The 27,375-nt window shown below is 41.7% G+C and overlaps 2 protein-coding genes across 3 annotated transcripts in view; one reads left to right on the top strand and one right to left on the bottom strand.

Moving 5' to 3' along the window:
- Positions 1 to 24,956, top strand: part of creb3l1 (cAMP responsive element binding protein 3-like 1) — a 26,652-nt gene extending 1,696 nt beyond the window's left edge. The window contains exons 2-13 of the mRNA XM_035150639.2: positions 6,869 to 7,001; positions 7,880 to 7,966; positions 15,032 to 15,186; positions 15,286 to 15,367; positions 15,485 to 15,687; positions 16,524 to 16,670; positions 16,902 to 16,960; positions 18,318 to 18,386; positions 20,905 to 21,007; positions 21,480 to 21,627; positions 22,139 to 22,307; positions 22,385 to 24,956. Coding sequence (XP_035006530.1) covers positions 6,869 to 7,001; positions 7,880 to 7,966; positions 15,032 to 15,186; positions 15,286 to 15,367; positions 15,485 to 15,687; positions 16,524 to 16,670; positions 16,902 to 16,960; positions 18,318 to 18,386; positions 20,905 to 21,007; positions 21,480 to 21,627; positions 22,139 to 22,307; positions 22,385 to 22,421 — 1,392 coding nt within the window. The 3' untranslated portion in view covers positions 22,422 to 24,956. The remainder of the gene's footprint in view (positions 1 to 6,868; positions 7,002 to 7,879; positions 7,967 to 15,031; positions 15,187 to 15,285; positions 15,368 to 15,484; positions 15,688 to 16,523; positions 16,671 to 16,901; positions 16,961 to 18,317; positions 18,387 to 20,904; positions 21,008 to 21,479; positions 21,628 to 22,138; positions 22,308 to 22,384) is intronic.
- harbi1 (harbinger transposase derived 1) lies at positions 22,717 to 27,375 on the bottom strand. Of its 2 annotated transcripts, XM_035150642.2 has the most exons (8): positions 27,316 to 27,375; positions 26,594 to 26,759; positions 26,297 to 26,499; positions 25,983 to 26,070; positions 25,683 to 25,890; positions 25,400 to 25,575; positions 25,080 to 25,316; positions 22,717 to 23,500 (listed from the first exon to the last, which is right to left on the bottom strand). In XM_035150642.2, the coding sequence occupies exons 2-7, from the start codon at positions 26,756 to 26,758 to the stop codon at positions 25,116 to 25,118; spliced, it is 1,041 nt and encodes a 346-aa protein (XP_035006533.1). In that variant the 5' UTR covers position 26,759; positions 27,316 to 27,375; the 3' UTR covers positions 22,717 to 23,500; positions 25,080 to 25,115. The 2 variants fall into 2 exon arrangements, with proteins under 2 accessions (XP_035006533.1, XP_035006532.1); XM_035150641.2 differs by lacking the exon at positions 22,717 to 23,500 and having other exon boundaries at positions 24,240 to 25,316.

Raw genomic sequence — 27,375 nt, 5'->3', positions numbered from 1 at the left:
ATTCAAGGAAACAGCAGCGACAGCCTGTTGCACTGCTTCACGATAAATATCAAAGTATCACCGTCTGTGTCTTTTCCTTCTATCATCTCTCTCTCTCTCTTTTCCACCCACTCTGTCATTCTCTCTTTCCTCTTTTTAAACAGTTTCTCTTTATTTTAGCCGGTGAGTCAGCCGAGCAGTCTGCTTGTGGTTTATACCCCTCTGTCTCCGTTCTAAATAAAGTCGTCCACTCCGCTGTGAAGCCGCTGGGCTGGGCTGTGTCGCTGAGGACATGGGAAAGGGCGGCCGATGAGCCAACGCTTATACATACTCCAGTCTCTCCTCAGTCTGTAATCTGCAGCTGTGTGGATCAGATGTGACAGGGAGGAAATCACAGACAGGTTATCTGTTTATCCCTCTGTTTCTGTCTCCAGCTGTGTGCTGAAGGATGGGGTGGCGATGTGAGCGGCTCTCAGGGGCTCGGCCTCAGCAATCTGCTGCTGTATTTACTGAAACTCTTGGGGACTCTTGACTCTTTACTGGCCATTTGTGTGTCATAGATAAGCTGCAAACACAAATACTGACATTGCATCGCCTTACAAACGTGGATAAGTTGAACTTATCGGCAAACTGCTTCCAAATTTACACATCGGCTTTCATCTGGAGTCATGTCTGGCCACCTCATTGTTGTAAACCTAATATTCCTTCTCATTTTTAGCTCAAGCGGCTCACCTCAGCAGCTGCTTAATGCAAAGTTTGCCTTCTGCTGCTTTGCTGCTGCACTGGTAGCGCCCAGTCGTTGTGAGTCACCCCACCTGGTCACCATGAACAGCATCTGTCACATTACATGCCGGCCCATCCAGCGTTAATATAAAAAAATATTGAGTGAAAATAGAGAAAATGCTGGTACGTCCACGGATGACTGGAGAGCACGGTGTTGCACATTCAAGCAGTGCAAGGGCAGAAGTGATCGATGGCTGTTTCCACTGTCTGTCATCACGTCTCTGTTCCGAAGATGGTTGAAATATGGACGACACAGGGAAACGGACACTTTCTGCTCTGCCTGTTATTTATCTCAGTTCAGTTTATGTCCTGTTGATAACTACAAGGATAAAGTCTTCACCCCTCAAACCCTCATAAGCAGATAAAAGAGCCACTAGATTGGCTGAGAATAGCTGATCAAGCAGGATCAGGTGCTGTTTTTTCAAAGCAGGAAATCACAGAATTGTTTTAAGTTAAAGTAGGAGTTCAAATTCTATTAAACGTGAACATGCTTTGGCTGCAGGTTCAGCTGAACAGATGTTTCGAGGCTGATCAGCGACGATTGACTGCTTCTGGTCTGTTTTCTATGATCCAGCTGCATTTGTGCGTCATGTGCACTGGACCTTTTGACCACAGCGTAAAGCATGAATCACAGATAACATCATTTATCATCATCGGGTCAGAATGTAGCTCTCCTTCCTCACACTAGAAATGATTTAAAGAAGTAATCGATTATTAATAAATCATCACGATTTGTTATTCTTACTCAAGATAAGACTAATTCCACATTTTAAACTTTTAAAAGTCGAAAAGAATGAAACAATTGTGTGTTATTCTGAGACTCTGGGACCTGTTAGGACTGATTTTCTTTTCTATCATGTTTGCACTATTAATTCATGCTGGTCCACAAGCTATTGTAACCATGGCAACCGCTGTGCACCCTTTTAACATTTTATTAACCGTCTGCCAGAGATGCTGATTGTAAAAACACATCGGAGGGCCAGTTTCTGACCACATCGGCTATAAAACTTCAGAAAATAATCAGAAAAGCCCGAAGCACTACTGTCTTGTACAGTTTTCCTCTATTTGCACATAGCAGGTATGTTTATTTACTAGATTCTGGAGCAGTTTTATAGAGTCCGAGGTGGTGTCTTTAAACAAAACTCTTGTTTTTTTCTGATCAACCACCACAAATCCACAGATATTCTAATTACTGTCATACATGTGAAAGAAAAAGAGGAACTCATCCCATTTAAGAAGCTGAAACCAGAGATGATTCTATTCTATTCTATTCTACTCTCCGTTCAGACCCTGGACTCCAGCTTTAAAAGACACACCCATTCATTTGCATGCTTGTTACGGATTGGCTATGAAGCATTCAGAAGGAATGTGAGCAGGCATGCAGCAGTGTGTGTGTGTCTGTGTGTGTCCATGTGCGTGTGTTTGTGTGTGTGAGAGAGAAGGAAAAATACTCTTCTGCTGTTTTACTGAGAACTAAAGCTCAGTTTACTTCTGTCTCTACACACACACACACACACACACACACACACACACACACACACACACACACACACACACACACACACAGTCCTATCTCCCTCTCAGAAGCAGTTTAAGTGAAGCCAACCCGCTGCAGCCACACATCTCCACATGAAGCCAAACAGAGTGGAGAACATTGCCATTTTCTTATCTGTGGCAGGCAGCGTTCGAACATAATGACACGATGTTGGCAGCTCGTTCAGAAAATTGCAATTTCATTTTACACTGCAAAAAAAAAAAAAATCTCATGTGATATGTGACTGACTTTTATTGTCATATACAAAACCAGTTGAAAAGTCAGTCAGTGGAGTGACCGATATAAGAACGTGTTTTTGCAACTTTATCAAAAAATCACCACAATACGTTGGAGGACTTTTTATATTTAATATCAATAAAAATGAATATGATCAATTCAGGTCTACAAGTCGCACGTTTAGTGTTACCACTACTGACCTATCACAGATATATCAGCTTATGTGATGTCTAATATGCACTGATATGCCACATTTCCTGCAGCGTGGTGTCTTTTGGCTCTTGTTATATTATGAATAATGCGTCATGATTGGCTAACATCAGGACACCTTACTTTATATCACCAAATAATAATCTAATCATTATGTTTTTGACCGCACAGCACAGGTCAAGGTTTTGCTTTCATTTTAAGTTTCTTTGTCCTCTGTGAAATATAATACTAGCACCAGAAGAAGCAGAATCAGAATTGACAATTGATTAAATCCAAATTATGGTGGTTTGGAGGGCTAAATTTAAGACTAAGAACATTTTACTTTTCAGTGTATTTTCCTTTGGCGTTTACATGATGTTCTGAAGAGTTTACGATGGTTTCCACTGCTAAAGTCATGCCATAATGACATAAACTTTTTGGCCTGGCTTCCGCTGGCCCCGACTGTGCTTTCCTTCATCACTGTATCGCAGAAAATGAGAGGAAACGTCCCTCTCAAGTCTGCGAGCAGCGAATCAAGTGGCGTCTTTCTCTCCGTTTCACCTGAACCAGTGAGGCAAATGAGAGGCGACGACAGAGATGTGTTGAGATGCTGCCACCGTTAATTACAGGCATAACCCAGAGTCTGTCTCTGCATTTATAATTACTCCTTGTGTCTGTCTTCTCAGGCTCTTTTCCCTGTGTGGTTCACACCGCGGCCCCCATCCCCCCCTAATGACACACCAGCACCGAAATGAGCTATAAAAACTGTCAACAGCTATTTAACACTCCCTAATGTGATTCTTTTTCCCAGCAGTGTTTCAGGTAATGAAAGGTCCAGACCTCTTGGCTGCAGCTGTCCCGGTATCGAACATTTAAAACACTCTGGGCTCATTAAGCTTTTCTGTCCGAGCAGCAGCTTCTTCCGTATCTACATCTCTCGTGTTATCTCTGCCGTTCAAATAATTCCACAATTACCAAAACATACAAAAAATGAATTGGTGAATGTCAGTTGTCAGTAACCTTTTATCTGACCTTTTCATAGGTCAGAAAACAATATATTATCTGCACGCAATTAATTTTTGAGGATTTATCAGGGCACAGGTTATTTATGTTAATATCATAGAAGTTGGAAATAAAGTTGGATGTCGAGTCTATACTGTAGTTGGCATTCAGGAGGCAATCGAGAACATTTCATACGTGAGTCGTCCGACTGAAAACACCTCATAACAGGAGAGTGGATATTACGCAATCAGTCCCGAGAGGATGATACACATGTCTGCAGGGGTTTAGAAAAATCAAAACCGGTGCCATGCATACATCATCACGCCAAGTGACGGATGCAGAAGAGATGAGCCTCAAACTGGGCTGTGCTAGCTGTAGGTGAGAGCTGTATCACAAGCCCCAGGTGTGAGCGCATGGCAAACCTATGCCAGCGGAATATTGCAAAACAGGGTCACTACTGTGCTGCAAAGACTGGAGCAAAAAGCAGATGTGTGGCCCAGTGCTGCAAATTAAGCGAAATTAAAGATTCCACTGCTGCCTGTGCTCAAGTTAAATTCTATTAAGTAAAATGTCAGTATAGCTGGTAGAGAGCAACATACACACTAATTCAGTTGGACTAATGCAGCCACTGGAGCTCATCTGAGATGATTCATCAGCGCGTCTCGCTCCCTGCATCATTACAGCAATTCCACCCACATCTCTCCATCTAGGAAACTTTTCACTGTTTATCTTTCGAGTAGCCCAGTTTAAATGTGACCTATATTCCCCCCCGATGGAGTTAAAGGGGCTGTGTCGCTGTTATTTGAAGGGATATTGTTGTAACGTTGCTGTGCAGCAGGAGGACAAGGCCGCTCTGTCAGTAGTACTGTTGCTGTGTGTGGGTATGTTCCTTTTTATGAATGAATGAGTCTTCATTTATGTATGAAGGAGCAAGTGGCTGCAGGATGTGTGTGCACACAGCTTTTTGAGCATAGATCATTATATCCCTGTTGATCCTTTGTTTGTCCTGGATTCTTTTGTTATTCTTATTGCAGATGTTAAATCGCCAGGTTTCTTTTGCTCAATGGCTATTGCTTGTGTTAAATTGGCATTTCTTTCAGAATAAATGACCTAAATATGCACATTTTCCTGCAAACAACTCAACAGTTCAAGGTTGAGTTTCAAAACATCAGCACTTCTCCGCATGTCATGTACTTCTGTTATTTTGCCCACCGTGTGTATGCTGACCTTGTGTGTGTGTGTTTGTGCTCACGTTGCAAGGTTTCGTGAAACAGCTGCGGGCGTCCCACAGGCACACACTGAGATAATGTGTGTGGTTAATTGTGTCAACATCAGAAACAAAGTATTGCCTATAATCAAGTAGTCTAACTATCATGCCTGATTACGCTCTAAACTGCAAACACTTCTTCGGCCAAGAATGTGATTATTTGGTTGCAAGGAACGTTAAAATTTCACAAAAACACACCTTCACTATTGCATGAAGTTAAGTGCGTTATAAGTTCTAAGTGTGTGATCCACATAAAAGCAGCTGAAGACGTCTATAAACTGAGAAATACAGTTTTAAGAGGCCGTGTAATCAGTTTCTTGTGGACGATCACTTTCTGGCACAACACCGGCAACTCTCCTTTACGCTAAGAAGCTAAAGTTTGTCTAAAAGGTTGCTTGATTTGCTGCTAGCTGCTTTAAAATGTGTTGTGAAGAGTTTGTGATGTAACGACAAATGGACTAAGTTGGAAAACACTACCTGTAAATGTCCCCCTAATGAGGTAATAGAAGGTTTTTGCACCAATTCCTGTGTAAAAGAACGACAGCCAATGGGGAAACTCCCAAAACTTGGCTGAAAAATTTGCACTCTTAAATATAAACCGAGACTAAAAGGAAATGATGTAGTGTCTTATGTAAGCGTTGTATTAACATGCTATGGATTCATCCGAGCCGCCTGCTGCTTGATGACAGTGGAGTATGTGGGATGGAAAGCCAAAACGATGGAGCCAGAAGAGGCTCAAATGCTTCACAGGGCCGAGGGGGAAACTACGGAGCTGGACGAGTTCTTTGTCGGTTCACCAGAAGTGGCCCCAGCTCACACCACACATGTGATCCATTTTTATGACAGCAGAGAAAATATTGAAGTTGGTTCTGTATTTCTGTGTTTGTTATCCCAGCTGGGTCTTCATTGTTGCGAGTGGAAACTGATTTTAATCCGCTGTGACGAAGCTAAAGCTAATTTCCAGGAAGACATGCAAATAAAATCTTTTTTTTTTGTATTTGTTGTTAATCAAATCAGGTTATTTCTGTCACTGTGTCGCTCTGAGGTGGCACCACACAATCCAATCCCTGTGTGTGTGTGTGTGTGCGTGTATTGCTTTGTGCACATTTGCTCACGGTGACTCATATTGTGTGTGTTTGTGTGTAAATCAGTGGAAGCATAGCACCGCGCTGTCCCAGGCTTCCAGAGCAACGTCTCTCAGCTGAGTGACTCATTCATCCAGACTGAAAATGAATCTATCAGTGACTCTCTCCGCTCCATCGACACAGTCTAATGTGTCTGTCTGGTTTCGGACTCGAAGAGAAATCTCAGTCTGTACTTCGAGATCAAACCGCTGTTCGATTGGCAACAGAAAATTGATCTGCGTTCTTTGATAGCTGCTTGAGTCTTTTCTTTGTTTCATATCACAGGTCACCTCAGGTTCTGGAGAAATTAATGAATGGACGGAAAAAAACCAAATCGATTAATAATCAGAAATAAAAGTAATTATCAGTTGCAGCCATTGATTTTATAGTTCAGCTGAATCTCAAAGCTAAATAACGGCAAGAAGCAACAAAGCTCCTTGATCGAACACGTTGCTCCACATAGTCTGAAATAATTTTGCCTCGCTTCTTCTTGGCGTCCCGTGATGATCACAAATGTCCAATAAAAGAAAAACTGATTCATGAGAGTAAATTTTTTCAGATGTGTTTTTAGTTTGAGCGATATAGGAGTTTTCTTTTATCTTTTACTATATATGAAAAGTTTGCAGATGCCATGTTTGAATTATGATGGAATATGTATTTATTTTGTGTGTTAACCAACTAAAGGCAATGATTTACCATTGAAAACCTTTATTACCCTGCAAAAACTATTTTTGATCGTTTCCTGTGTTCCAGCCTTTCTCAGGTGACCAGATGGACGACTTCAGCAGCGAATTATTCAACAGTTTCTTCGACGACCATCTATTAGAGCGACCCCTGCTGGCAGACAGACCCTCACCTTTACACATGGACATCGACAGCAGCCCAGGTCAGCTCCTTCTTTTATGATAAAGCGTTATCATTACACTGTATTAGAATTGTACAAATAAATATGTCGATCACAGTTGTTGTTTCTTCCTATAACTTTTCTTCGGAGTTCCTACTTATTTCCAATGAAACCAAATCACAGTAGGTAGAAGACGTTGGTTGGTAGAATTTTTTCCGATGCCCAACCACTGTCTTGAAGTTGTTTACTTTGAAATTCTTTTAGTTCTGAGGTACTCTTTTTCTTCTCCTCTGTCTCACTCTCATGTAGATGACCTTGAATAACCTCCAACAGTCCAGCAGTCAGTTGCTCCACTCCTCAGCCAAAAGACCCCTGTGTTATTATATGGTTGGATTCAAGAATCTTAACACCACAACCACTGAAATCACTGAAAACGGTCTTGGCCTTTTCCCAGAGATTCAAATTCCGAGTCTCTGACTTCCAAATCTCCTGCTTGTTAACCAGCAGGAAACACACTGGACTTGCATCGCTCGCCAAGCAGGTGCTGCGTCTGTGGAAGGGGGCACCAAGCTGTGCGTTCAGGCTACAATGTGCTGGATGTTGATTCATATCCGTTTAGTTTGAAAAATAAATAAGCCTAGAAGGAGCTTAAACTACTGTCTTTAAATATTTTCTTACCCAGTCCCATCCCTCCAACATGTTTGGTGCAGTTTTGTAGTTTTTGCTAAATCCTGCCGACAAACGGACACAGGTGAAAGTGTAACCTAAAGTCTGAGACCACTTTGTCCTTTACTTCTTGAATTTGAAACTTGAACACTCCTCTTCCTTCATATCTTTAAGTCTTTCCGTCCTTATTATTTTGACTTGTAGGTGAATATCGTTTATATTCCGTGTCTGAAAAATACTTTTGAATGCAACAGATATTCAAGCGGAGCACAGCTACTCCTTGAGTGAAGACTCCGCCCCCCAGAGCCCAGCCCTGTCAATCAAAATGGACCAAGAGTCTGGTAGGTCACTTGATATTTTCAGGTTTTCTTCCTAGTTTTTGCTTCCTGGGAAAATCCACAGCCAATCAGAACTGCTGCAGATCATTATTCTGGTTCTTTGCCATGCCGGCTGTCAGCTGGTAATCTGGTTGTCTGTTCAAACCCTGTCTCTGATTGGCTGAATCCACTGTCTGTCATATAATATGTGTTATGATTGGCTCAATCTGTTGTCTCTGATATGCTCGTGCCTGCAGGAGCAGTGCAATATAAAAAGACTGTTTCAAACCCTGCTGCCTCGTCTTTAAGCCTCTCTCATTCTCAGTGACTCATCTTCCCCATTATCCCCCCACTGTCTTCCTCTGTCTCTACCTGTCTCTCTCACTCTGTCCGTCGGTCTGTCTGTCTGCATGCATGCATGTCTTTTCTCCATTTGTCCCGGAGATCCTGCTGCTCACAGCATGATCCCAGTCTGAGCAGTTTTCCTCCAGCTAAGCCCTGCCCACCTAACACACACACACACACCACACACACACACAGAGACTCACACAACGCTATGACAAGCATATGGTTTTGAGTCTGCAGCTTTAGCCGAAGCCAGCGGAAACTCTCTCTCTCTCTCCTTTTCTCTTTCTCTCTCTGTCAGGTTATCTCTCTCACTCTCTCTCCCGGTCTGTATCTGCCTCCCCTGTGTTCTCTCTTTGCCCGCTTCACTGTCTCCTTTTAATTCAATTAAATCCACTTTAATGGAATGAATGTCAGATTGATTGCATTGCCAAATCAGCACATGGAGCAAAAAGAGTGTCGCTTTAGGAGAGAATGAAATTCCTGTTCCACTGCTTTCAAGCTATTTCAAGATATACAATGTGACAAAAATGTCTAAAAACTACTAGACCTTTGTGAAATATTTGTTGACTTTTGTGAACTTACATGATCTAGAATGTTTCCAACAATGTTCAAACCCAGAGGAAAAAAACACTGCTGCCAGTTATTCAGTCGTCTGTAATTTTAACTTCCACTGTTTGTATTGGTCAGTCGTAAATTGATCACGATTATCTGTTTGCTGCTTAACGTGAGAGAAACTCTATTACATCACCTCTCCCCTGAATATGATTTGTGCCTGAGTTGCGTCAGGTAGATTTTAGTAATGGCGGTGAGGACAACAACTCCCATGATCCCACGCTGCTTCACGACCTCATCAAATAGGTCTTTTAGTTATTGTTTTGATTGAGAGACCCTTTCTTTAACTTTCTTGTTTCCATGTGTCGTTGTGTAACTGTCATCGCAAACTCACATATGGAAGACATACACAGACATAAACACGTTTATCTTTAGAAAGTCGGGCCTAGGACGCACATAACTCATCCCTTCAAAATTAAATGCCTAACGTGACCTAGATCTTATTCTCAACCACAATCTGTCCTCACATCAGTAGAAAGACATCTGTACTCACACGCATCAACACACAGAAAAGCATATCATCTGAACTTGAATCCATTCCAGCCTATTTGATATTGAACTTTTTCCAAACTTCATTTCACAACCTGCATCTGCTCCACAAAGCCGGGGCATAAACTTTTGTCACGTGCTTTTTCCACCAGCTTTACATCTTTTATTTTAATGTACATCAGCTGCACAAATGAACCAGTATATAATGTATATGTTTTATTGGTTTTGTTGGTGTATGTAGAGGACTCTATTATTAGTAGTATATGCCCCTTTCACTTAATTTCCACAGATTTTAAACAGAACTGATAATTGATCATAAAATTTAACTTATTTGGATTTCAAGCAACGTTTCTTTAGTCGTATTGAGGTGAAAAAACTCCAGGAGAAACTGTGAAGAACTGTTTGATCGTCTTTGTGTGGGAGTCAGTGATAATCTCTGCGTGCTGACTGAAGAATTAACATTTTTCTGTGTCGTTTTTGTGGCTAGAGGAGCGTTCACTTATGACTTCAGGGCGATCTTCTGCACTTGATGCTCCACCTGGTAAACGCTGTGCTGCACTGTGTTTTCAGGATTGCCTGATCTGACTGCACGTCAGATTGCTCGCTGCATAGTTTTGATTTCCAGATTTTCTTTTCACATATAGTTGAAAAAACATTTTTGTGCCACAGCTGGATTGTTCGCTGCCATTTTGGCATCTAAAGTATTTTGACTGAGGCTGCTGCTGCTGCTGAAAAGTTGATCCAGTCACAGAAAGCAGTAGGTTCTGGCAGGATTCGCACATAAATGCTGGTGTCTTTCGTTGGTATTCAATTCTAATCTCCAAAGCTCACACGGATCCTCGTGCATGCTACACACTGTGTCTTTTTGCAGAACGTCCCAGCATGCAGTGAGAGCCCAATGAGGGGAGTAGCAGTAACTGCGGATGTTAGAGGTTTTTGACCTTTCAGAAACTCAGTCTGCTCTGAATGAAGGAATGTGCAGTAGAATTAGGAAGTATCTTGATCAGGAAAGTGGAAGTTCAGATGACAAAGTAATCCAAATACCTAAAAGCAAATGATATATAGTGAACCTTGGGCCCCTGGAGGTCTGAGGTTATTCTTAATGTTGATAGAAAACACTGTATAGACCATGGACTGTTTATAAAGATGGACGATGCTGCCATCTTTCGCCGATGACGGGGATGGAGCTGCGACTGAGTCGGCCTCAGCTGTCAATCATGACGTCTCACCCCATTTTTAATCACATCACTTCCAATCGTCAAACAGCATAACAAGCCAATTCATTCACTTCATATGGAGTTTCATCCAGAGGCATTTTAAACATGTTGGTCACTCACACACATTCACATACTATTCAGCAAGTTGTAACTTTCTTTTCCGCTCTCAGCCTCTCGCTGGCGGCGAACTTGTTCTCAATCAGTGAAAGAGAAGCTGTTTGTTTTACTGCAGCTCCTGTGGTGCTGCTCCATCTTAAGTTTTAATACTGCTGCCGTCCCACTGAGATCAAACAGTCACCACCTCCCCTCAGTTCGCTCCTCTGAGACGATTCCTTTACATGTTACCCACACACGCAGGCTTTTGCTTTTAATTGTATTTTCTGTTGATGCAGCATCCCAAGATAATCCTGTAAATGAAAGGATCAGGATCTGGACTGCATCTCTTCACTTGCAAATTACCTTTCATTATTCAAAAATGTCCTCTGAAATGATGATTATTTTGATCACGTTGGAACCATCATCCTCTTACCATTATCTCTATTCATGTTGTATGAATAGATTTTTAATTCACAATAATTCCTTGCATACCTACATTTGTGCACGTACACTATAAAAGAATTGTGGAAGGAAACCTGTGTGAGGTTTTGACTTTTTCTTCATCAGTTGCAGATGTTAGGTGCAGTCATGTGAGGAATTGCCTGTTGTCAATTACACGTTAATGAAGCCAACATGCAAATCGAAGTAAAAACCCTTCTGTCAGCTAAACAGTCCATATGATGAGCAGGTCATTATTTGTCCCTGACTACACCTCATAGTATTATATTTATATATATTTTTATGTTGCAATGTGACGGAAAAAGGGGCAAAAGACAAAATAAATATTCATGCACGCCTCTTAACAAATGCAGAGAATAACTGGGATGCACAGGATGAATCTATGTATCGGCTAACAGCTTCTGGTATTCATTAAAGAAGTAGTTGCAGAAAGCTTCCAATCAAGCGCTGGCTTAAAGGAGGAAGGAGGTTTAACAAGGCTCAGGGAAGCAGCAGGGCCCGGCTCATTAAGAGAGACTTGGGGGGGTCTAAGTTACAGAGGGGATGTGCGGAATAAGTAAACTTATTTTTGCCAAACCCTCTTTGAATCTACTGTTCGTGTTGCTGATGAAAACTTCTGTCTGTAAGTCAGAGTTAGAAAAGGACCAGAGCTGAAACGCACATATAAATATTAATGTGAACCTTTGACCCTTTTCCTCTGGAGCAAACATCGCTTCACAAAGTCGATTTCTCTACATGTCTTGACAGAGCTTTTTCACAGCAGACATTTTGACATATCATAGCTGCACGAAAGCAGAGTGTCCCAGCAAGTTGGATGGTGAGTCACCGTGCACAACAAGCTCAGCGAGGTGGAAACGGAGAAAGGGAACGCAGTTGTTTTTAATATCATCAACGGCTCCAGTGAACTTTCTGCTGTGACGTGCCAACATGTCCACTGTGAAAATGTTTGTCCAATGGGCTCAATGCACAAATCGCCGTTGAAGGTTACTGACCCCTTTTTGAACGCTACAAGTTCCTGTTGGTGCACATTGAATAAACAAAAAACAGAATGTGGAATCAATACGGATGATACCAATAAATCAGTCCAGCTTGAAACCTCTCGTAGTTGGCCAATTTCTCTGACGTCAGTGTTTATTTCTGATATTAATTACAGTGCAAATGTTGGCTCCATGTTTGACAAGAAAGAAAGAAAGAAAGATAGATTTGTTTTTAGGATGGATTCTCTCCGTGCAGATCTATTCTGTGCTGACACGATAACAAGACGAGCTACCAGCTCTGTGACGGGCACACACCTCCATCCTCTACACACACACACACACACACACACGCTCATATACCCACACAGCTTGTAAAGTTCAGAGCATTTTACCAGCAGAATGTTGCTAGGAAACCAGGAGGTGATTAAAATCATGTTCACACACACACACAGAAGCCCCTGTCTCTCTAAACTGCTACTGCTCTCTTTCTATACACTACAGGAGCCTTTTTGGTGTGTGTGTGTGTGTGTGTGTGTGTGTGTGTGTGTGTGTGTGTGTGTGTGTGTGTGTGTGTGTGTGTGTGTGTGTGTGTGTGTGTGTGTGTGTGTGTGTGTGTGTGTGTGTGTGTGTGTTGTGACAAACATCCTGGTGTTCGTGTTTTATTCCAAAATGCTGACTCGATTATTGACCACACGCCTCCTTTTCAACATGCAGTTCCGTTTTAGTCGCGATTTCACTTCTAAAAAAGTTATGTCATAGTTTCACTTTAGAATGAAACTTAAAATACAACCCTCACATAAAGACTGTAGCGGAGACGTTATTTGACTCTGATGTTAGTTGGACTCCTTCCTAATGAGGGTCCATTGGAACGACGCCAACATCAGTTCACCTTTTCAAAGGGCTTTAATTGAAAGCATACATACTTAACAGGCCCACTGGTGGGCAGATCCCTATAAACTCCATCACGCTGTGCAGACGAGCACAGTGCAAATGAGCAGGAAGTCATTTAGATCAAAATATGTCATTTCTACTCTGTATTTCACTTCCTATGATAGATGAGGGGACGGTCAAGATTTAGATACAAGTGCAGTATAGGTTAAGCTCTGGAGCTAACATTTCCCAAAATGCAACTCAATGGTATCATTCTTCAGAGTAGACCCTGATATCACCATGACATCATTATGGATGTATACACCAGGCTCAGTAGTTGTCCCCGTGAGCAGTAAATTGCTTCTTTTTGTGTAAAATTGTTGAAAGGCTCCTTTAAACCCACCTAATGAGAAACCTGGCGGAATGATCAGATTTGAGCTGTGAGAGAAACGGCCACCTAGTCGGTAACGTTGGATTATATAATGCTGCGGGTTGCTGCATCTGGATTCCGTCTCTCAAAGAGGAATTAAAATAGCTGGACACTGTGCCGAGTAAAATCTGGAAGCAACCAAATCTGGAGCGTGAACAGAAAAACAGCTGTTCGGTTTTCCTCGGCGCAGTTATCCAGCTAACTCGGTAAACCTATTTTGTGAGGCCTCCTTGGGGGGAGACGTGACCGTCTCTTCCTCCAGGAACCTGTGAGAGGCTCCTGGAGAAGTCCTGTGGTGGTTTTCCCATGGGTTACTAAACTGTAGGAGTCAAGACTGCCCTCAACCCACTGGAGGAGGTTTTGGAAAAGGAAACTCAAGTCTATATATAATATAAGCTCTTAAATACCACCATGTTGTTTGTTTGAGCCAATTATATATATTGTGTGTGCAGGGGGGGTGCAGACTTTGATGTTATGCATATAAAGATGGTTGACACTTCTCCACTTCCTCCCACTATCCAGGAATTAAGACAAAATATCCCGGATACGAATGCTGACATCTTGTGCCTTGGACGTCATTTGTAGTTTAAATTCCCCCTTAATCACTAATATGAGTATAATACTTTTTTTTTACATGGTAGTGAGTTACTCCTATGTGTGTGAATCACTGGATTTCAATCATCAAAGTTCCTTTATAATTTACTTTTGTACAGTTTTAGTTTTCTGCACAAACCCATGTGTATTTGCTGAAGAATTGTGATGATAATCCACAACAGAGTTCATTTCAGGAGCTGCAGGCAGGACTGGAGCCTCCTCTTCATCCTGCCCACTGGGACATGAACCAGGACTAACCAGCTTTTCTGCAGCCCTGCACTTGGGTCCCTAAAAATACTTTCTCCAGGTCACAGGAGACTAAACCGTGTGATGCTTCTCGAAACATTTCCTCGCTGTGTTTTGGTGAACCTCCTTGAAATGGTGCCCTGCCCTCATTGCAGAGTGGCTGAATTATGCATATTTTCTACATTGTTTAAAGGCTGCGATGGGTTACTTCTCTCAGGAAGGATCCTCGAGACGAGTTGCTGGGTCAGCCCATCTTTTTATTTCAGGGTAGATGCACACTCGCTGGAGACAAATTATGCACCGCAGTTGCCAGAGCGACGTCGTCCAGCAGTCTGTAATAACCAGCCTTGTCAGGAAGTGCTCAAATGATTTGGGGAAGCTCCTTTGAAAGTGTGATTTATAAGCTCCCTGCTACTTCCCATCGGACGACCTACAGCGAAGCCTCCCCAAGAGAAATGCAGTTGTTTACTGAAGTTGCTGCAAATGATGAAAGTTCATTCTGCTTTTCGAAAAAAAAAACACTGAGCTTTCTGGGCGGAAATTAAAGTACTTGAGTGTTACAGTCAAAAGGTGTTTTTCAGTTTAAAATCAGTTTTTACATATAGAGCTCCAAGAGCAAGAAAGCTTTAGAAAGTTTCACAGCCATTGAGCCACATGTGTGTTTTACGACCAAGAACTTTGAACTTGAATACATTTAGTACATGTGTATATAAATGTCCATTGATGGTTTGATGTTCTGCCTTTCCCTTAGAGTTCGAATGGAGCTTCAGTCAGGACCTCTCCGCCATCTTGGTGAAACAGGAGGAACCTGATGTGGGTCAAAGGTTAGATCCTCCGCCTCTGGAAGGCCCGCCTCTCATATTAAGCCCTGCACCCCCGCACCGAGGATCGGCCTGGAAACACGCGGTGAGTAAATCCACACCACAACGATGAGGCGCTGCATGTTGACGGTAGCGGAGTTCACCGGCTTCACTGTGCGTTCTTGTGTGTGTGTTGTGTTTGCAGGAGCGCAGTCAAGACGACATGAAGCCAGTGGCTATAAAAGATGAACCCAGAGAGGTCGGACAGTGTCTCAGTCTGCCCAGCGGTACATGAAGCACAGACACATGCACACACATTTTAGTGTCTCAGTTCCCACTCATCCACTGACAACATCCTCAGTTCAAAGTACAACTCGCTCATTCAAGTCTCTCCCCAACTGTAGACGATGCTCTCCAGCTCCCGCCCACCCCCCCCAGCAGTAACCACGGCGACAGCGACGGCTCCCTCCCTCCGTCCTCCCCGCTCCTCCCTCTGCCACCGTCTTCCCCTCAACCACAGCAGAGGCCAGGAGGTCGCGCCTCTTCCTCCTCCTCCTCCTCCTCTTCCTCAGCCATCTCCTCCTCACCTCTCCTCACTGCACCACATGTGAGTAGAAGAGCATAAGAAGTCACTTCGGGGCTATATGAAAGTTATTATTGGGTGTTTAAGCCCCTCAGCAAGTTGATATATTTGTATACATTTTGTATCCAGACTTTTTGGAACTTATACACATTGTGTCCTACTGTGAATGTAGAGAATTAGCCTGTAGGGACTGAATTTACTCTATGACTTCAGTATACTTGATACTAATTTGTTTTGATGTGTAAACCAGCTATAATCTTGGGGTTGAATCAGTCATTTCACTGGTTGACAAAATGTGGTCAATCCAGCGAAATCTGAATAATATTTCTATCAGATTCAGCCTCTTTTTCCTCCCAAGACAAATGAATCACATTTGTGCAAAAGCAACAATATTGTTCCTCGGGACCAAATGTTCAATGTCAGCAAAAAAAGAAAATAATATCAATGTGGTTTTGAAGCATCCGAGCTCTGAGTAAAATATTTGCTGTTATTTTTCTTTCGTGATGCAACAGAATCCTGTTTTTTACTGAACAATAGCAGCACCCACATGGATGTTTTATTTATTTATTATAATTTAAATTTGGCACTGGGATAACCTCAAGTATGAAAGCCATCAGCTGACTCCATCGAAGCTTCAGGTTTCAGCCAGTGGCCAGAGCTATTATGTTTTCAAGTCTTCAAATTCACATATTTGAATTTCTTAAAATTTGGTCTCACAAACAAAATTTTTGTGGTCAAAGGTCAAAGTTAAAGGTCACCTGGTAACCTAATATTTCAATATTTATTTAGTTTCATTTTAAGATGAATTATTGATACTGGTTGTAAATACATATTGATGAAGTTTTTGTTTTGTTGTGCAGAAGCTGCAGGGCTCAGGACCCCTCATTCTGACAGAAGAAGAGAAGAGGACCCTGGTGGCTGAGGGTTACCCGGTACCCAACAAACTCCCCCTCACCAAGAGTGAAGAGAAGGCACTGAAGAGAGTCAGACGGAAGATTAAAAATAAGGTAAATCCTCTGAGATTTACTGAACTTCTGAGTGACCAAAATCTAGTCGGATGGACGTGGTGGCGTTACTCTGACGTCAAAAAGCTCAGACATGGATCAAATTGTGATTGTAAAACAGAAACCGTAACGGAAATACTATGATGATATATTGGAGCTGCGCTTTCACTGAAGCTCCTGTAAATTACTTTAAAAAAAACTAAGATATTAATATTTGTCTGTTTTTCCTCCCAGATCTCAGCTCAGGAGAGTCGGAGGAAGAAGAAAGAGTATGTGGAATGTCTGGAGAAAAAGTAAGGCTTGGAAAAAATCTTAACTCTTGTTTTTCCATTCCTCCTCCAGGTTTACCTTCGTATCCGCTTGTCATTTTGCAACTTGCAATCATTTTTTTCTCATTATAGTCTCCTCAAATGGTTTTAAAGTAACAAACTGCGTTATATCAACTTCTGAAACCAGAGATTCAGAATGCTACATTTTTTGCGGAGTTTACATTTCATCACTCGTCCCGTCTCTTCATCTTCTGATTCATTAAAGAACATCAAAAGTGAACAGAAACTCTTTTCCTCCTCATTCCCTTTCTTTTCCTTTTTGTTATTCCTTGCTGTGGCACGACTCCAATAACCTGCTGAACACATGGGTCAGATTCAAACCGTCTCTGGCAGGGGGAGAGAAAGAGAGATGAAAATGTGGGCCTGTATTTATGTTGCTTTCATTGCACAAAGTCAATAGGTGCAGTCATTCGATACGTTACGTACCCAGAGAGGCTCCTGCAGGTGGTCACAAAATGTCCTCGTAATCCCTTCAGAGTTAAAAGAAAGATATGTCGTCATCCTTTAACTGAATCAAGAGAACGGAGAGATAAGAGGAGGGGAAAGGAAGAAATCCTCCTCTTTGTGTTGATGTTTTCTTTCTTTTCTCGACATGAGGACAGAATTACCAGATGACCCTTCGTAGAGAAAACAGCATGACGACTCGCGGGGAAAGAATGTGTTTGAATGAGCCGCAAACAAACCCAAAGAGGAGATCAGGAGGATTAGAAAGAGCAAGAGATTAGCGAGGTGTTGAATTGATAATTGAGATCAGTGGGATTAGCAGAGATGGCAGACTGAGGAAGAAAGTCTTCAGCAGAGAATCTCATCTCTTCCTTTTTTTCAAAATATCGAAATCAGGTCTTTGACGTAAACAGATTTCTTTATTCACCCGAGGAACTTAAAAATGCTTGAAATCTTCTAAAATACCTGGAAAGATTGATCCCTGGTGGTTTTGAATATGTCCTTAACTCGTCTACATCCTAAAAATGAACGAGGTGAAGGAATGCAACACACTCACACAACAACATGACGCCTCTCATTGGTTTTGAAGTACATAAAGTAAAGTACTGGACCTGGTGCCACTGCTGCAGGAAATATAAGGATCATCCATAGAATTCATCGTTGTTGTTATAGTTGTTGAGTTATTTCAGTCTGGACCTCTTCATCGAGCCTCTATCGTGTCTAAAAACAGAATTTGTGTTAATACCTCTTTGGCGTGAAATGAGAGTGACATTTGGACTCAATGTGGTCGTGTGATAATATCTGTGATCCGGATATCAGAATCAAGATGTTGATGGAAATGTTTGCCTCTCTCTGTGTGTGTCTGTGTGTGCATCAGGGTGGAGAGCTACACGTCAGAAAACGGCGACCTGTGGAGAAAAGTAGAAAACCTGGAGACTGCCAACAGGTGAGACACACACACACACACACACACACACACACACACACACACACACACACACACACACACACACACACACACACTCGACATTAACGTTGTTGTGTCTCTGAACACTCTGAAGCAGAGGCAGAAGAAACTGGCCCTTGTTCTGCCTTTAATCTGTCTTCTAAAATATAACTGAGCTGCAGCCTACTGTAGATTATACATACTAGCGTTTATACTCTGTATATATAACAGAATGTGTCTAAACAGAAATTTATCTGCTCCATGAGTAAAGCTTCCCCAGCTCCACTGGTTTCCTCTGTTATTATAACAATATGAAACCAGCCTGGAGTGGGTGGGTGGGTGTGGTGGGATGGGATCCATGGTTTTGGGTTGGGGGTCTGTCCTGCAAAGTCTGTAGCAGCGTCAGTCTGTCATTAAAGCTGCCAGTTAACTGTAGCTTTCCTCATGGTAAGCAACCCCCTCCCTGCCCACCACACACACACACACACACACACACACACACACACACACACACACACACACACACACACACACACACACACACACACACACACACACACACACATGAATGTTAAACCACCACACAGAGGAACAATGAGTTGGCACAAGGTGGGAAACATGAGTCAGCACACAGCACGCCGTCTCGCACATTAAAGTCCACATTGTGTGTGGGTCTGAGGAGAAAACGTCTGAAATGACTGAACTAAATTTAAAGCCCTGGTTCCTAAAAATGGCCCAGATGCAGTTATTAGTGGTCATTTAGTTCTGCACTGCACGTCTGATTCATGCAGAACTGGGTTCGTGCTGCCGGTTTATTAGACGTACAAGAATAGTCTTAACTCAAATTACACGCTGCATTTAGATTTGCATTTTAAAAGTGCTCAGTTTCAGCTTTGCGCAAGTATTCTTTCATCTCACAGGTTGAAGAGACCCTCAAACAGAGTAGTAGTGGTCGTACTAGTAGTGGTAGAAGGAGTATTAGGATTAGTAGTAGAAGAAGTAGTAGTAGGAGAAGGAGTAGAATAAGTAGTAGTAGTAGTAGTAGTAGTAAGAGTAGTAGTAGTACTAGTAGTAGTAGGAGAAGGAGTAGAGTAGTAGTAGTAAAATATAATCTAATAGAAGTCTTACTATTAGAATTAGTAGTAGAAGTCTTAATAGTAGTAGGACGAGGAGGAGAAGTTGAAGAGTACTAGTAGTTGAATTAGTCGTAAAAAGTACTAGTAGAATAAGCAGTAGTTGTAGTAGTAGGAGGAGGAGGAGGAATAAAGGAGTAGTAGTAGAGAAGTAATAGTAGTAGCAGGAGTATTAGTGCAAGAATAAGAAGTAGTAGTGGTAGTAGTAGTGGTATTAATAGTATTCTTTGCAGTAATGTCAGGTCTGTGAGTCCACTTCAGATACTGGCTCTGGATCAGTTTAGCTGAGCACACACACTTGAAACAAAGGGAAAGTGCACTAAAACTAGAAGAATCTGCCTCAGAGTGTCTGTTTCATGTTGATTTAATGCACACACACTTCCCTTCGCCCGGTCGACCGCCACGACCTTTGGAAGTCCTGTGTATTTTAAGCAGAGGCAGTAAATTGCTGTGGTTTCACATCAAAGTCCTGTGTGAGTGATGCTGCTTCGTATCATGGCATGTTTTTTATTGCAGCTCTCAAAACACGCCAGTGCACGGAACAGGCGTGTGCGTGGAGACAGACACTGCTCCGCTCATTGTTTAATTTGATCACAGAATATGTGATTGGCCACTTTACTGTCTGGTTCCAACTTGTCATGACTCAGAGGGTTGAGGAGAAACTGGTTCTCTGTCTCCGCTCAGTGGTCAGAGTGTGTCCCGACAGCTCATACCATCAGAACCCTGCTCTCCAGATCCCACAGCACTTTATTGTCGTGTTTTAACTCCGTCCAGCAGCTCTACTACACTCGTTACTCTCTTGGGCCGACTGACAAAACCACAGCATATCACATCGTTAAAGTGGAGAAAGTCTCTGGTGGAACATTGTAGAGTTCAGGTGAAATAAATCGCATGTTTCTCTTCTTGAGGTTTTCCAGCACTTTTACATGTTCCGAGTCTACTGTACTTAGTGGTGGATGGAGAGTTGACCCGTGCACATACTCTGAGGCTTGCAGAATCACTGACATCTTTTAAATCACTCCTTAAAACACATGTTTTTTAAAAGCCGTTTATTAATCATAGAACATTTGGAAAAAGGAGGAAATCCGCACATTTAGAAGTTCTCGTCGAGGAGCCGGAACTTCTGGATGTGCAGATTTCCTCCTTTTTTTTCAAACATTCTGTGATATTTCATTAATTCAACTCTCATCAAAAATGATTATACTTGAATTGCTTTCTGCTCCTTAATAATTGGGTTATTTGAGATTTAAATCGGGTACTTACAGACGTGAGAAGTGCAGAACAATGCAAACACAGAATGACAGACATTACAAACCAGCTTTATTAAAAGAGCAGATAGTTTGAGACCTAATATTTGTCTATAATCCTTGTCGTCCTCTCCCCAGGTCTCTCCTACAGCAGCTCCAGAAGCTTCAGTCATTGATTTCAGGGAAAGTCATTCCCCGTTCTTCTAAAATGGCCTCAACTCAAACAGGGACATGCCTCATGGTAAAATACTCGTGTTGTTCTTAAGCTCTCTACAAATACATACACACAAAATACTATACATGTATATTTTTGAATTGCTATTATGTACATTCTGTTGGTTTCTGACAAGAGAGAACACCTCTCCTTCTTTTTCAAGAAACTACGCCTTAATGTAATTTTCGTAAATGGTTTTCTGTTCAATTTCTTAACATGCATGTCAAATGGATAATAGTTTGTCTGGAGACACTAATGAAAGTCTGGAATTAAATTATCCCAGAATCCGACTTTACCCTCTGTTCAGTTCTACACCACAATTCAAGTCTCGTGTGACTAATGTCTTTTCAAAAAGGGACAGAAATACATCTGGGTCCAGCTCTTCATTATTATTTTAAAAAATTAACTCAAAGGTTTTTTTGCCATGTTCATAGCTGATGTGCAAACACCTGTAGAATTTCAACAGCTTTATTAAGTGTTTCTTCCTCTTTTTGTGCAGATGGTGGCCGTGTGTTTCGTCCTGGTGTTGGGCTCCTTCTCCCCTTGTCTCTCCCCCCTCTCCTTCCTCAGTCACACCTCCTCCTCTTCCTCTCACTCCTCTCAATCTCCCCCTCTTCCGTCAGCGGACCTCTACACCACTAGTCAGGGTGGGTCAAGAAGCATTTTCATTTCACACCATCCTAGTGCACAGTTTGTGATGTTCAGAGTAAGGACAGAGGGGAAAACCCCTTTTTGAAACCAGATTCCATCACGTTAACCACCCGCTTAATTCTGCCAGGAACCGTCCTGTGAGTGTTGAGGGAAAAAGTCTGCCTGGCTGCATCAAAGCTGAAATCCTTAAATTGGCCACATTACCCTACAAATGTCTCAGCGGGAAAAAACATCCTGCCACTTCTGTCCTTTAGATTGTGATATTTTGTGTGTAAAAGGGAGAGTTTCTGTAAAATAGTTTTGGATAATTTGTCTGATTAACAGTTCAAATCCCAAAGATATTGATTTGCAATCATTTAAAATAGAAAAATTCACATTGAAAAAGTAAACGGACGTAAATATAATGTTTGGTTTTCACGTGGTCACATTTCTACCAAATTCTACAGAATTAAGTAACTTCAGGCCAAACTACATGAAAATAAAAATTGCTGTGTGTTTGTGTTACAGTCCGCTCCCGCAGCCTGCTCTTCTACAATGAAGGGGCCCCATTGGAGGAGAGTTTAGTGACATCAGAAGGGGAGAGGCTACAGTCAGAGGCCCGCTCCCACATCCAGACGAGCCGTTACACCGCTGACGCCCACAGAAACCACACAACTGGGCCCGAGTTAGACCGGAGGTAAGAGACTCATACTCTGACCTTTATGTTTTTTATATCAAACTCTATTCACTCATTTTGTTTTCATCTGCCCGCAGAGAAACAAAACCAGACGAAGCCTCGAAGTTTTTCTGACAGACTGCATGACCCCTCCTCCCATGACCTCTCACCTCTGACCCCAAAACCACCACATCCCTGGACTCACCCAGGTTCCACATCAACGTCCGTCGTACGGTACCCTGTCCATCTTCAACCCTCATCCTTTTCGTGAGTGACTCAGACACTGCACTCCTCCTGAAGTCATGCTTCACCTCAACAGTCTGCTACACCTGAAGATACTTGATTTTAAAGGGACCTTATCATTGGAATTTCCATTTTTATGGATAAAGAGATAGTGAAACGTTTAAATACCCCAAATAATCCATGTGTATTCATATTTTAGAGATGCTTTAAAACAGTGTGTTAATTCAAGAGCCTCTGGACAGTGTACAGTAACTTACAGATACAATTTGTACCATAACAAATAAAAATTACAATTTCAATAGGGCCTCCCACTGTTCGGTGCTCGGGCCCTAATAACTTAAGATAGAAAAAGCTGACTTATAAATGATTAATCAATTATCAAAATTGTCGTTGACCAGTTTTTCTGCTATCATCTAATTTAATAATCACGTCAGCTTTTATTTTCGACCCGTACATTTGAATGCAACTTGAGTCTCTCCCAACACTTTACCAAAGCAGACATGCCAGTGTGTTAAAAAACGAACACATCCTGTGCCATTGTTTAAAAGTGCCTTTCAAATGTGACTAACTCAGCCTTATACTGTATCTAATGGCCACACATGCAATTATAAACCTGGAAACTTAACTTTAGCTACGTTACACATTTTGTTTACATGTGGTCTTTGGGTTCTTGTTCCTAGTGTTCAGGATCTATTTTAACATTTAATTTTAAGTGCCTGTGCAAGTATTTGGGGGCATAGTAGCAAAACCTTTATGTTAAACCGGAGCCAGCTTTGGTCTGAGGAGCATAAATGAACAGTTTTGTAATGTGTTTTTAGGTTGTTACAAATTAACATCTGATGTGTTTTATTTAAAACATATCTCTGCAGTTAAAACTTGTTTTTCACTTCCACATTCTTACCACATTATTACTTTTTGGGCTGGAAACCGTGTTTTCATTCCGACAGAGTATTGAAGGGGTCCGACAGAGGCTGGGGAAACATGACATAAAAATATTTTTATGGAATTTCAAAAATTGTATATGTAATATATTTGCAGCATCACAAAAAGAGCATATTTATTTTATGCAACAAAAAAAGAAATATTGAACTTGTTTTAGTTTATCCTATTGTATAATTTTTTTTCTAAATAATGTTTACAAAAAAAAACGCAAAAATACAACTTATAATATATTCTGAGCATCAAAAAAGGGCATATTTATTTTATGCAAAAAAAAAGTAATTGTCTGTTGTGTTCTGGCATTTAGGATGATGTGAAGTTTTATAAGATGTCGTTTACATGGTGTTTCATGAATTGTAAAACTTTGACATGATCTGTTTGTGTCTTTTCAACTGTAATACAGTGTTTGTTTCACTGCTGTCGCATGAAATCCTCTGTTGTGATCAAAAAATGGGTTTCGCTTTCACTGATTCTTTAAAATGATTCTATTTTTATCCTTTGACTTAAGTTCTAAACCAAAACGTCCAAAGAAATTGATCAAAAACCAACTTCAGATATTGACAATCATGTTTAACATTATTTTTGTTATAAATGCATCCTGTAGCCTCTTAGCAGCAGAGGAAACCTCTAAAACATCAATACTAACTGTGCTCATGCGACAGCAGTGCATGTTGTATTTATTCCTGTTTGTAGAAAGTGTGTATATATTGATGAAGCCAATCAGGGTACTAAAACATTCTAGGAAGTAAAAGACATCTGAGGGAACACCAGGACATTTTAAAAATGCTTTTATTTCTTGACCACTATTCTGACAATGTCATGGTTTTCCATCAGATTTTTCCTCATCCAAGTCCGTGGAGGAAATAATTCCAAATTCTGACGATAAAATCATCCAGAAACATTATTTTTTTTGTTTGTTTCGTTTTGTGTCCCTCGTGTGCCGAGTGTAAACAAAAGCATCACGTGACTGCAGCCCGTCACTCCGCCATTGTCATTCTCAACCTCTACAGTTTCAATGCACCAGTGTACATAAATAATAACAACCAAATGTGCAGATGTTGTAAATAAAGGGCCTTGTTTTTTTTTTTATTGTATTGTGACGTAGTCCAAGACTTAAACCTGTGGAAAGTGGGAAAAAAATTTAATATCAGTGGAGCTTTTTGGGATTAAAGTGGGGAGGGTTAAAAAATGTAACAGGAAGGGTGAGTTTTTCCACTTGTGAAGAAACCTGGACGACACAGTAGCTCGACACAGTTTGAATCAAACACCAGGAGCTGCATGATTATTCCAACTTCTCTGTGAACATCTGAACAATGTCCAGAGAGAATAATCCAGCACTTTCCAGAGGGTTCAGTTGTTTGAAATGTGTTTGGATATAACGTTGTCCTGGTTTGTTGTATAGTGCATGTTCCTCCATATATAAATATGTTATCTTAGTGTAGTCAGTAGAGTAGAAACCAGCAAAATATAAAAAAACTGCATCAGCAACACCGTGTCTGTGGACTTTCTTGCTTTAAATGTGAGTACAAAAAAAAAAAAGACATGATTTCCTCTGATCGTAGTCTTGACTCAGTCTTGATCCCCTTTGACCTCAACATGAACTTGACTTGCCGTGAGACCCCCTCTGGCTCGAGTCCAGGCTGCATTTCAGCTGAAGTGTTTGAGTATGAGCTTTTTTCTGAGGTCTTCTGCCTGGCTGTCGCGGTCCTCAGGCCTCTGTTCCAGGCTCTCGGGTAGCTCGGGGGGGTCTGTCCTTTCCAGAGTCCAGGCGTCTAATCCCGACTGTAGGGAGGCGTTGTGGAGGACGCAGCAGGCCAGCAGGATGGATGAACTCCTCGCTGGAGAGTACTACACACAGAAGAGGAGGGATGAATATCCAACACTGCTCATGATACTGGTCGTTGCAGTTTTCATTTATTTTTTTATTTTACCTGTAGGTATCCTTTGGTGCTGTCTAAACATCTGAATCTGGTCTGGATGGCTCTGAAGGTCCTGTCCACTATCTCAAGTGTAGCATTGTGCGCCAGATTATATTCAAACTCTGCAGAGGATTCTGGGTTGTTGACTGGGGTCATCAACCACTTCCTCAAAGGGTAACGACAGTCACCTTGGAAACAGAAAACATTTAACCCCTTACCTCCCTTTAAACAACAAGCATCTTAAGTGGATCTTTTAGTCAGGTTGATGTTGGGAGTCTAAAAATCCCCGTCTCACCCAGCAGCCACCAATTCTCAGTGTCCTGCAGCTGTTTGCCGAGAGCAGACCTTTCTAGAACTTCTGCGTCATTGAGTCCACCCGGCCAGTTGGTCTCTGCGCTGAGCAGCAGTCCTCGGGCGTCACACACAAGCTGGCAGGCTACAGAGTGAAACCCTTTCTTGTTCACATACGTTGAGTCTTCGCTGTTTGGAGCTTTGATGGCGACCTGGAGATGAAGAGCAAAGAGGGAGAAAGACCAATCAGTTGCCTGCTATACAAACTGATAATTGTATAGTTAATATACTTTATTATATAAACCTGAACACAGTCCAGCACTCCCCCAACTCCTGGAAATCCTGCCATTTTCTTGAAATCCTGGGAGGACAGCTCTCTGCTGGAGGGATCCCTGTTTGGAAAATGTTATAAGTGTTATTATGCCTTTTCTTCTCCACCTTGAAGGCTTAATAATTAAAAAAATAAGGCTGTAAACATGGTATTTTTTCTGAGCGTCACACTGGTCAAAGGTTTTTCCATTCAAATTTAAGAAGGATGGATTGTTTACTTGTGAACACCTGAGATGCTGCATTTTCCTTGTGGAACTGTAAAGTTACTGAAGTGTCGTGCTTCTATACCTGTTGAACACGATGAACTCCGGAGCTTTCTCCACCAAGGCTTTGGTCACGTTGGACACACATCTCGACATCGAAGCCTGGCTGATCCCTATGGTATCTCCCATGGACGTCTGGAATGAGCCAGATGTGTAAAAGCCCAAAGCTGCCAACACCTGGACATCTGGACTGATGGCTCTGGACCGCTGTGTACGTCTAGACACATCCTAAAACACAGACATAACAAAGCAACATAGTGGTGGACGCATTCAATGTCATATCTGGCATGTGTGCGTTCATTGAGTGTGAAGACACACTCACTTCTCTCAGTAATTCCACCAGATAAAGAATGAAGTCTCTTGGGAAGCTAAAATGTTTGAGGAGGAAGGTGTCGGAGACAGAATCCAGGTCAAAGCGGTCCAGCGTCTTTTGACCTCGACCATGTAGCAGTAGATCACAATCCAAGATGGCTATAGGGATCGCCATGCTGTGGATGATAAACAAATACATGAATACAACACATGAAGTCAAAAGATTACTGTTGTATTCTTCTTAGTATATTTACTTCCTGTTTACACCATCATCTCCACAGACAATTGTTGTGCTGCAGATTTAACAAACTATAACAACGTTGTGTTGCATATTGACCACAGAGTTTATTAATTTTACAAACTAGCCTTGTAGCCAATATAGCCTTTGTTAGCTTAAGCAATCTGAGAATATGACTTCCCAGCGAGTATTTTATTCATATATATAGTTTCCGCTACATTTATAGTGTTTAAACACAAGTATCCATTCAACTGTATACGATAACATATTAAAATAACAGGGGTTTAAACTGTTGTCACGCTTTAAAGCTAACTCTCTGGGAGCAGCTAACACAAGCTAGCAAGCTACTTTGTGTTAGAACTGTCTTAATTTGCGCTTTTCGGCCCAAGTGGAAACTAATCTACACCCGTTTCGCCAACTGGGTATAATTAAAAACAGAAAGTGTGATGAATGTGTTATGAATGTTTGTAATATTAAAGAAAAAGGTCGCTTACTTCACCCAAGTCGTGCAGCATTTGTCAACCAAAACAAGCCACGGGAACACCTACCTTTCG

This window comes from Hippoglossus stenolepis, chromosome 24 (assembly GCF_022539355.2).
Source record: "Hippoglossus stenolepis isolate QCI-W04-F060 chromosome 24, HSTE1.2, whole genome shotgun sequence".
Lineage (NCBI taxonomy): Eukaryota > Metazoa > Chordata > Actinopteri > Pleuronectiformes > Pleuronectidae > Hippoglossus > Hippoglossus stenolepis.
The sequence above is the reverse complement of the archived record's forward strand: the minus strand, read 5'-3'. Positions and strand labels throughout refer to the sequence as shown.

What these genes read in the sequence shown, in the direction of transcription:
- harbi1 (XM_035150642.2), bottom strand. Translation starts at nt 26,758, where the DNA reads ATGGCGATCCCTATAGCCATCTTGGATTGTGATCTACTGCTACATGGT. An exon ending in GAGTGCTGGACTGTGTTCAG is followed by an intron (nt 25,891 to 25,982) that starts GTTTATATAATA and finishes CTTCATCTCCAG; the next exon opens with GTCGCCATCAAAGCTCCAAA. An exon ending in TGAGAATTGGTGGCTGCTGG is followed by an intron (nt 25,576 to 25,682) that starts GTGAGACGGGGA and finishes TCTGTTTCCAAG; the next exon opens with GTGACTGTCGTTACCCTTTG.